This window comes from Mytilus edulis, chromosome 2 (assembly GCF_963676685.1).
Source record: "Mytilus edulis chromosome 2, xbMytEdul2.2, whole genome shotgun sequence".
NCBI classification, from domain to species: Eukaryota; Metazoa; Mollusca; class Bivalvia; order Mytilida; family Mytilidae; genus Mytilus; species Mytilus edulis.
This window is the reverse complement of record NC_092345.1, coordinates 48,798,439-48,810,422: the sequence shown is the minus strand read 5'-3', so window position 1 is coordinate 48,810,422 and position 11,984 is coordinate 48,798,439. Positions and strand designations below refer to the sequence as shown.

Sequence of the window (11,984 nt, the reverse complement as noted above, 5' to 3'; positions counted from 1 at the left end):
TGGTATTTGTTTACATTTAACAAGCAACCTATACATCAAGTGAGAAAATGCTTAATGAGATGTGTAATGTAAACTACATGTCTTTGTAATTAGTAGGAGGTCAAAGTAACGGCAACACTATACATGAATATGTAAATAGTTATATAATTAATCAATTTCAATAAATTGGATCCCCCAAATTAAGCGTGTATTCGTAGCACTTACTAATTTAACTAGGAGAGACGGAATTAAGAAACCAATGGTACATTCAAAACTCATAAGTCGATGAAAAATTAAAATAGTCATGTCAAAAAATTCCCCCTCCCAAAACAAAACCGTTACATAACAGACTTAAAACTGAGGCAACTGATGAACATGGGTGATCGTTGGTTCTCCATTAATTTATCAATTCTAATTCTTTACACTCCCAGATCATAATATGTCCAGGCAAAGATTACCTTAGCCGTATTTGGCAAAACGTTTTTGGAATTTTGGATCCTCAATGCTCTCAACTTTGTACTTCTTTGGCTTTATAAATATTTTGATATGAGCGTCACTGATGAGTCTAATGAAGACGAAACGCGCGTCTGGCGTAATAAATTATAATCCTGGTACCTTTGATAACTATTTACACCACTGGGTCGATGCCACTGCTGGATGACGTTTCGTTCCCGATGGTATCACCAGCCCAGTAGTCAACACTTCGGTGTTGACATGAATATCTATAATGTGGTCATTTTTATAAATTTTCTGTGTACAAAACTTTGAATTTTCCGACAAACTAAGGATTTTATTATCCCAGGCAAAGATTACATAAGCCGTATTTGGCAAAACGTTATTGGAATTTTGGACCAGGATCCTCTATGCTCTTCATCTTTGTACTTGTTTGGCTTTATAGATAATTTGATATGAGCGTCACTGATGAGTCTTATGAAGACGAAACGCGCGTCTTGCGTAATAAATTATAATCCTGGTACTTTTGATATCTATGTAAATGCTTAATATAAAAAAAGAAGATGTGATATTATTATCAATGATACAACTTTCCACAAGAGACCAAAATAACACAGAAATAAAGAACTATATGTCACCGTACGGACTTCAACAATGAGCAAAGCCCATACCGCATAGTCAGCTATAAAAGGCCCCGAAATGACAATGTAAAACATTTCAAAATCCCAGACTTCATCCCGGACGTGCTTAATAACTGGACTTGCATAACATTATTTTGTTCTTTAACTATATGTATCACACATAGCCTATTAAGATAAGGGTTGTACAGAATACTATAGAAAATTTGTTCGCAAAGTTACAAATAAAATTCAACCAGGTTTAAAGTTTAATAAAGAAAACATGTCTTTAGCCAAAATATGTCATGTAGTTACATGTAATTAAAGAGAACGTTACACTTGCATAGATAGAAACAATAAAAACACCAGTATAACATATTTTGAAAGAATATAATTAAAACTTAAACCACATCTCCGCATGTCATGATCTGACAGGACCAACTTATTATTTAAATTAAATAATTAGTTACAGTGTCATATGCAGATTTAATAATTCATAATTAAGAATAAGGGGTCTTTCGGATGTAGTTCTTATTTATAACTTGTGCCGAAACTCTCTCTTTTAATTACGTAATACTGACAACAATTTAATTATACATTGACAATTTAATATTTTTTGATTTGGTTGTCATTTATTTGAAAGAAATACTTATCAATGCTTCAGTAAACAACTGTCATTGTCTTACTTGGTTTAGACCCTCTTTTGACTCGCGCGTGTTTGTATGTAAACTGTAAGGAGTTGATTTTTCGAAGGTAAAGGACTATACAGAATGGTAAGCTACTATTTTTTTTTGTCTTTTGTTTACAATTCAAAATTATATTCTACCAATTATCATCTTAGAGGAACTACTGCTATAATGTTTCGATATAAAGAATACAACTTTATTCGTAGCAGAAACCGAAATAGATAGGCGAAATTTATGGACTTTCAAACTCACAAGTTGAAAATAAAATAAAATCGACATGGCAAAAAAAACAACAGAAAAAGACTAAATGACAAACAATAGAGTAGAAAATGTAACATGAAATATTAAAGACTGAGATCGCATATGATATTGACAGAAAACACAAAAATTTATGGAAAACGTGAGCACTGTACTACTCAAAGTATATACATTCTAGTTACACCTCCTTTAATAGATACATTATAACGATTCTTGCGATTAGAAATACAAAAATACGAAAGCTGTTATTCGTAATAACATTTGGAATAGACATCCATGCTCTTTGCTTGGGTTGTGGTATCTTTGACATATTCCCCATATCAATTTTGAATTTTATCCAAAATATATTAGAGAAAAACACGTCATAGGTTTGTTCTGAATTTGATAGTGCTTATGCTTGTTGTTCTTATTTATCTTATCTTAAGATGTCTACTTTTTGAATGAATTTTCTTCAAACATTCCTCATTGGCATGTCGATGTGAGTACTTCGTCGAGGATGTGAATAAAAATTAGGGTAAATTATTACAGCTGCCTTTCAGGAACTACTTACTAGCCATTAACACAAGGAAGTCTATTATTCTTCTTATTATACCTTCACCGCGTTAATTGTTCCTTATCAGCATACGAACGTTTGTTCTTTCTGGTTAATCTTAAAACTGTTTTAATTAATCACAACTGGTTTTGACAGATAGAGATAAAGACCTGTACATAGAGTATTAGATGCTTATTCGTATGTAGGGTGACCTGCATTGATCATTTGAGTATAAAGTAAAATGACAAAAATACTGAACTCCGAGGAAGATTCTAAACGGAAAGTCCGTAATCAAATGGGAAAATCAAATGATAAGTATGTGCATGGGCACAATTTCTTCCTAAATATAACCCTGCGTGGCATACCTTTGATATATTAAGCTCATCATATCGTTTATGTGTTGCAGCCCTTTTAAAACAGTCTAGATGATCTTATGTCCAGGCTAGAATTAGCTATTAAACTTGAAAGTGATTTATGTCTTTTTATGTGTCAAGTATTACTAATTTTATTTTCATTTAATTTTTTCAGATACGAAATATGATGATCCCCATTCTTATCTTCGCCTTTTTGACAGTGGTCAGTGGACTTTTACATACGTCACATGATGGAACATTACAATGCCAATGTACGTGCACTCCTGTTGGAAATCCTAACGAAAAAATATTCACTAGTGGGAATCTTAATATAATTGATAAAAAGACAAGCACTAACAATGAACAATTACTCTTGGAAGATAATATTAAAATGGATAAAGAGGAAACATTACCAAAAATTGCCCCTGCTAAATTGCCTGTTGATAAACCTATTACACAATTTAATGATATAGCAGTTTCTAAAATCAAACATTCTCTTGGTTTAGGAGTACATAGACCGATCTATGAAACTATTAAACCTAAAGAAGTAGTAAAACCTGAAATCAAATGGTCACATACTGCAAGTTCAAGTTCAAGCGACGTTACCAAGAATACAGTCGAAGATGTAACAAGTAGTTTAATGAAAAATAAGGATATACCCACAAGCGAGGTACTTGTTAATAAACCTACAATAGAAAAAATATCAAATACTCAAGACGGTCAGAAAACTGTTATTGATCAAGTAAAATCAACAACTGACAAAAGTTTGTCTCGTACCAACAGTAATCAAAATACAGCAGTAAATCAGCACATACAACAAAGATTCATTTCATCAAGTCAGGATGCAGACAAAGTTGCTGCAGATATAGGTTTTGTCATGGATGGATCTTCACTGAATCCAATACTAAGTGGTGGTTTGTCTGGTGGAATGGGATATTCCTCTGGAACTGGGTATATCGTTGAGACTATAAACAAGAACAGCCCAGAAAATCAAGCAGCAGGAAAGTTTGTCCAGCGCAACTCAAATGTACAAAATGGGCAGGTTGTATCAGGAGTTTTGAATCCTTCAAATTCAAAACCAGATGAAGTAAATTCTGTTGGTGGTATTGTGAAAACCACTTCTCATTCAACCGCTGAAAAAGTTGAGATTGCAACAAATGAAGAAAGAAAAACGAACGATCAAACCAAGTTTAAAAGCAGGCGACAAATGACTAGTAGTAATCCAAAACTACCACCTATCCAGGCGAAAAAGCCACAAATTGACAATAAAAATAATCAAAAACTACCAACTATCCAGGAGGCTAAAAAGCCACAAATGAACAATAATAATAATAATCAAGAACTACCAAATAACCAGAGTCAAAAGCCACTAATTAGTAATAATAATAATCAAAATAATCAAAAACTACCAAATAACCAGTTTAAGCATAAGTCAACTAACGTATGGAATACCCTTAACAACAATGTTAAAAATAACAACAAACAGCAAACGGTGAATAATGAACAGATCAGGAAAACAAGATGGCCAAATAACAACCAACAGACAGATGGAAATATGTGGAACAAACAACAAATGAAACCGTTCCAGATTCAGCGGGATCTCAAGCATGGAGTGCTGAGTAATAACAATAACCAGTGGGGTAATAGTAACAATTGGGGAACTACTCAAGATCCGTTCGGAACAATGAATATGGATCCATTACTGTTTCTTGGTCAACATCAATTTAAATGAAATACCACTTCATTGTTGCTTTATGTACATTAATAATAAAATTAATTTGTGTATTTAGTCTATCATTTTAAGCGAATTTTATGTGTACCATTGTAAAAACTCTCGTAAAACGTATGCTACAGTATAATTGTTTTTATGAAACTGTTCCTAAAACACATTCAATAATATACTACCACAGGAGTAATTTTGTTTAGTCTTTGGTGTGGTCATGTTTATCAAAATCCACAAAATGTAAGTAAAGGTCAAGGGTTTTAAGTAAAATTTAAGTATAAATATTTATTTCAAAATAACATCATCATGCGTGAATTGTGTTTATTGAAATTGATCTATCACTGTTCCTGTAAAAAAATATAAAGCTCGACCAAAATCATGAGTCAATACTTCAGAATTGTACATCTGACTGACATTGTAACAAGTAAAATCACAAAAATACTGAACTCCGAGAAAATTCAAAACGGAAAGTCCCTAATCAAATGGCAAAATAAAAAGCTCAAACACATCAAACGAATGGATGACAACTGTCATATTCCTGACTTGGTACAGGCATTTTCTTGTGAAGAAAATGTTGGATTGAAACCTGGTTTTTTTGTGTATGTACAAAAGTACTAACATTCAACCAAAATGATTTCTTATATTATATTATTCATTTTTTTTTTATTATTGTCTGATTGTACGTCTTTTTCTCTTTGTTATGATACATCTTTTTTACTCGACTTGTGGTTTTAGACTTGGTAGATTCTCCCTTTTTTTTATAAAAAATGTATAACTGTCGGTAAAAATATTAACTCTTAATTTATAATGAAAAATACTATGAGAACAAGGCAACCTTTGATAACAAAACAATTCCGTGAGTGGAAAAAGACAGGAATTTACGTATAATTTTGGACTACAAAGTATAAGTATACAAAACAAATCAAATTTATCAGGTGAATATGTACGATTTACTCTACTGATAATTTGTTGTTGCAGAAAGTCAACGGTAGAAAGGAACTGTTAGTGTTTAGACTTTTTGCAGGGTACTATACTAGTAAATAGACACAAATAGAGTATTGATACCATATAAACGATATTATGTAATTATATTTTTGATGATTTAGTTTCGATGACGCTAACTATTCACTCTATGTTAAAAAAAAAGTCAACAGTAGTATACCGCTGTTCAAAGACCAAGACCTATTGTGTTTCCAGAACAACCACGTTTTTACAAGTTTTGATAAAAAAAAACTTGTCCATCACAAATTGCATATATTTTGACTGCTTTACAAACTTATATGAATCATGCAAGTTTATCTACCCACAAGGCATTATACATATCCCCACATGGCAGATAGTTTTACAAACATGTACATTAAACAAATTTCATGTACAAAATTACTTTGACTTTTGATCTAGAATACAATTAATAATGTAAAATAAAAAGTTATTAGAAATAAAACTGCACCTGTTAATCGTGTATGCTTCTGTGAAATGTATTCGATACAAACATAACTTTTATTGGACACAAGAAATATTGTCAAATTCAAATACATCCCTATAGCAAGTGTCGTGGTATACAGTGGCGGATCCAGAAATGTTCATAAGGGGGGCCCACTGACTGACCTAAGAGGGGGCCCGCTCCAGTCTCTTTTCAACGATTCCCTATATAAGCAACCAAATTTTTTCCTTAAAAGGGGGGCGGCCCCCTGCCCCCCCCCCCCCCCTAAATCCGCCTCTGGTATATATGTATCTCCATTGTCCCTCTCAATTTTTTTTATCACTATTATTATTATTATTATTAATGTGTGGGTTTAGCCACAAAACCAGGTTCAACCCACCATGTTTTCTTAAAATGTCCTGTACCAAGTCAGGTAAATGGCAATTGTTATCTTACTGTACGTTTGTAACCCGGATTTGTTTTCTCTTAATCAATTTAGGGCTTCCGAACAGCAGTATACTACCTATTGTTGGTTTTAATTTATGCAGTTGAACATTAAAAAAAAAATACCACATCTTGCCGATCATTAGATTTTGAAATCAACTATCAATAAGGTTTGCCATAAGCAAGTGTTAAAGAAATATTGGGATAATTTGCATCCTTAAGTGAAATTTAAAGAGATTGTTTAAATTCCCTGAATAAAGCAAGTATAAATATTAACAAAACACGAGGCGTTGCCGATCATTTTTCGGTTTCATGCCGAATCCTTATATTTTCTGCAGCCTTGAATGATAAAGGATATTTATCAAAAAATAATTTCTGGAAGATGTTTTAAACTTCAAAACAAATAAAAATTAATGAAATGTGCATGATATCCCCAGTACAACAGCGTGTTACCAAGAATTGAGAAGTGACAATCAGTAACTTGATTATACAGGCATTCCATTTTCAAAGCATAAAAGGAATAGCAAAATGATATATATATAAAGATATTTTCACTAAAACTACAACATTAAAACTGTATTATTCTAATCTTCAATGAAGATTTGACATATCATGGAATATCGTCCATTTTGTAAAACTTTGTCTCTTATAGTTGTGGCCTGTTATCTATTTCTTGCATCAAGAGATATTTATCGTATCACATTGCACCGATTGTGACACGAAATAGGAATACGAAAATCAGCGTCAATTTGATTGGCTTATCCAGCATCACAAGACTATAAAACGGCATTTCAATTATGATATTGAATCTTCGGTTGGTAACAAGCGATATCTCACAAGTTAGGAAATATAATTCAAATACATGTACATACACTTATTTTCATGTTTAGGTCAGGGGCTAACGCTCATGGCTTTTCGACAAATATCACTTTTAAGAAATGAAATGAAATAAAAGGAAAAATCGCACTATTTCAAAATTTTCAACACCACTCACCTAGCTTCAAATCCTTTCAACAAAATTTTAAACATAGCTAGTAAATAATAAAACATTCATCATACATTTACTTTTTGTAAGAAACATTGGAAAATTCAGAATATATACACCAAAAACATCACGGATTTGTATAGTCTTACTATACAAATCCTTGAAGACACCATAAAGAGAAAGATGTTAATTGTTAAGATAAAGGAGAGACAACTCTATATTACACTAAAACCAAATGAAATTGTGGTCTTGGTAACGCATACTTGTTCCGCCTAACAGAATGTACCCTGGAAGTTTGTTATAAACAATGAAAAATATATGTCCTTGTTATGAACAAACATTCTAAACCTTCATTCTATAAGAAACATATTTTTTAGTATTTGTTCCAGTGAAAATAGTAATACACAATATTTCTTTCATTTGTGAAGGAATTTTCCTCTCTGGCGCTGTTATTAGTACTGGGGAAATAAACATAATTCAACATAGACCTAAATTTAGAGAACCCTAACACATCAATTGGAACCATAACTTCAACATAATTATTGTTTCCACTGAGGACTACGCCAGAGCATGGTATACACGAGAAGAAGTTGAACTTGACACTTTTGGAGAATTGCTTTTGGCAAAACAGTCTGGTATCTGATAAAACGTCGCACTCATTAGTTGAAAAACTGTGTGAATGATCGACCAAAGACCATTTTCAGAGACAAAGATCGACACTGTGAAATGTCCATTATCTCTTAGCGATAAATATGTAGGTGTTCATGTTAACAAAGCTTCAAATAATATTGTCTTTGTATGTAAATCGTACTATTACGAGTGTCTTGTTAAAGAATTAGGAATAAAATAAGTACTCAGGAAACCCTGGTACAAAAACATATTATTTGACAAGGATGAGCTTTTCGCGAATCATAAGTCTTTCATGGCTTCACTGAACATTATGTAGAACAGCAAAACGGAGCAATACCCTTGTCTGTATTGAATATATAAGCTCCACAAAGGTCCGTACAAACAAAGGTAAATTGCTAGCTCACCTTCATGTTCGACGAAAGAATTGTCTAATAGATTGACAAAAATTCTGCCTGCAGTGAAAGAGGGTCTTCAGAAATACTGTGAACCCTTTTACTTGCGTAGTTGTATTAACCATATGAAAAAAACTCTTTAGAACTTATGGTTCTAAATCTAAATCTTTCTCTGAAATTCGTTCTATCAAAACTTTTTATTTTTCAACCGTGTATACCAACCTTCTCCAAGAGAAATTTAAAAAAATCGTCTTAAAGAAATAATCCACAATGCTTTTCATGGTAGCATACGCTATTGTTTTCATTGTGATACCATATATCTTGTTAAAAGTGAACAAAGGATAAAACATACTACACAAAGGAACAAATGATCAATATGCTGGATTTTCTAATTGACAACATATTTGTTGAATTCGGAGGTAGACTTTTTCAACAGATTGTCGGCATTACTATGGGAACGAAATGTATGCCTCTCCTCACTGACCTCTCCTTATTTTCATATGAACACTTGTCAAAAACAAGAAGTTCAAAGAAGCAAGATCATTTGATTTCACATTCAGATATATTGATGATGCTCTTTCCATTAAAAATCCAAACATTTTCCCATTAAACTAAAAAAAATAAGGAACAAAAGACACGGTTTCCTCTGTCTGAGTTTATGATTTATACATCGAATTCGATATACGCAGTAATGTCAGTGTCATCCCAGTGCTAGAATCTATGACAAATAAAGGCAAATGTTATACATCGTTTTAGAAAAAAAACAATTTACCGAGGGAAACCCATCAACTATAAGAAGAAAACAAAGGAAGGACAGGAACACCAAAGTGCAACAAAAGCAAATGTCAACACACAAAGAAACGAACTATTTGATTACAACTGCTATATTCCTGACTCGGTACAGGACATCTTAAGAAAAAATGGTGGGTTGAAAGGCAGGCAGAACCTCCCGCTTTATGACAATATTAATAAATATCACTAAAACACTTTGTGACAAAAATACGGCAAAAACACATGCAAAAACATTCATATCATAACAGAGAAACGCACAAGCAATGATATAATTGTGGACAAACCATGTTAATCGCAGAACAACAACGAACATATTCCATTAACGACAAACACCACAGGATATCAAAAACAGGGACACGTTTACCTTACTGACATACAAGTTTACAACTTTATACAATTATTTTACAATATTCGTCCAAACAATTTTCATGGAAAGGCAAATTATTTGGACCAAAATACCGATACACGTCGTACGGCAATGTAAATTCATATTTGACAGTTATAATCGGGAATATGAAAATGATAGTATTAAAAGGCATATGTTTCTGACACAGAATGAATGTGGTCTAATGAACTTAAAAAATTTTAATTTACCTAATATGGTGCAAAATCCAAAATCTAAATACATGGCCATGGATTGGTTCAGCATATCAAAGAATCCCAAAAATTAAATTTTGGATGAAATCAAACAAATTTTATTTTGGACCCTTTTGACCTCAATGTGGACCAATTTGATAACAGGGCCCAAAAAAACAAAAATCTAAATTCATGGTTAGATTTAGCATATCAAAGAATAAACTCATCATAGATACCAGGATTAAAATTTTATATTTACGCCAAACGCGTGTTTCGTCTACATAAGACTCACCAGTGAGGCTCGAATAAAAAATATTTAAAGGCAGTGTCTGCGCGTACCCGCATGCGGGTACGAATAGCAAAATTGCCGTTCGTAGGCTACGCGTACCCACATCCGGTTTTATAATAAAATGCCATCGGATCGGGAATTAAACGTGAAATATATACAGAAATTGTCGCAATTAGTGAATAAATTTAATTAACTACATGTACTTTGAAAACATTTATATATAGGTAAGTGAACAGTTTTTCTCGGTTAATAAATATTCTTAAAATGGGAAAAGATTGATATACATGTGGAGCAGACATTTTAAAGTTATCATGAATTTGAACAATTTGTTCAAAAGTATCAGTCGGTGAATTTTATACAATTGTATATAAAAACAAACTCGGAATCAATTGCAGCTGCAGAGAAAAGAAGAACTGGAAACACAAAAAATAAAGAGGAAATAAAGTTTAACAGAAGACATATTACCTGTATTCACGGAGGCAAAAAATTCTAAAAAAGTTCGACAGGCCAAATAAAGTACAAAGCGAAGAGCATTGAGGACCAAAAATTCCTAAAAGTTTTACCAAATACAGCTCCGGTAATCTATTCCTGAGGTAGAAAAGCCTCAGCTTTTTAAAATTCAAAGTTTTGTTAACAGTTAATTTATAGTTATGAACATATCGATGATAACTCAATTCAAAACAAGGTGCTGACTACTGGTCTGGTGATATCCTCGGGGAAATAAATCTCCACCAACAGTGGCATCTACCCATCCCACACATTTTTTTTTTAAATCAAACAAAGTTAAATTATGGACCCCAATTTGGACCAAGTTGAAAACTGGGCCCATAATCAAAAATCTAAATTCATGTTTAGATTCAGCTGTCAATGAACCCCAAGAATTCATTTTTTGTTAAAATCAAACTAAGTTTTATTTTGGACCCTTTGGACCAATTTAAAAATGGGAACCAAATTCCAAAAGCTGAATACACGTTTAGATTCAGAATATTTAAGAACCCCAAGAATTCAAGAATGTAACCCCATTGAAATTGGTTAAGAAATAAGCAATTTATACAAAGTATTAAAAAGTATTGTTTTTGGCCCCTTTTTGGTCCCTAATTCCTAAACAGTTTGGGCCATAACCCCAAAAATTAATCTCAAACTTCCTTTTTTTGGGATGGAACCTTGTGGTACAATTTCAGAAAGATCCATACACTTACTCACAAGTTATTGTTTGGAAACTAGAAAAATACTTATTTTGACTCCTTTTGGGCCCCTTGTTCCTAAACTGTTGGGACCAAACCCCCCAACATCAATCCCAATCTTTCTTATGTGATAAACCTTGTGTTAAAATTTTATTGATTTCTGTTTACTTATACTAACGTTATTATCAGGAAATCATCCGTCTTCAGACACAACGCTGATGATGACGCTGACGACAAAGACGACACCAATATATGACCAATTTTTTTAAAGTTTTGTGGTCTTATAAAAAGTGGAGGTAGGGGTAGAACAGAATTTAAGTACAAGTTTAAACTCTAACAATTTCAAGGCATATGAATGTTGAAAATATGTCGCATAGCCATATGTTTTGACGTTTGAATAAAATAGAAGTGCATATCAGCTTTCCATTCTCGAATATAATTTATTATGAAACTTCAGATTAAAATTGCCACAGTATTAGCCGCAAAATGGGATATTGCACTGTCTATGTTTACAGAAATGCAACCTATATATTTTGTAGTTTAATTCCTTTTGTATCTATTCTAAAATTTCAATCATCTAAAGATAAACTGTGAATTTTACTTGATGATGTATATATATATATATATAGCTACCAGAAAAACTTTTATAAAAGTCATAAAATTAAATA

General features: G+C 32.5%; 1 protein-coding gene across 1 annotated transcript; it reads left to right on the top strand.

The window, feature by feature from the left end:
- Nucleotides 1–1,685: 1,685 nt before the first annotated feature.
- On the top strand, nucleotides 1,686–4,663 carry LOC139512337 (uncharacterized protein DDB_G0292186-like). Its single transcript, XM_071299898.1, has 2 exons — nucleotides 1,686–1,822; nucleotides 3,054–4,663. The coding sequence occupies exons 1-2, from the start codon at nucleotides 1,820–1,822 to the stop codon at nucleotides 4,608–4,610; spliced, it is 1,560 nt and encodes a 519-aa protein (XP_071155999.1). The 5' UTR covers nucleotides 1,686–1,819; the 3' UTR covers nucleotides 4,611–4,663.
- Nucleotides 4,664–11,984: the final 7,321 nt, after the last annotated feature.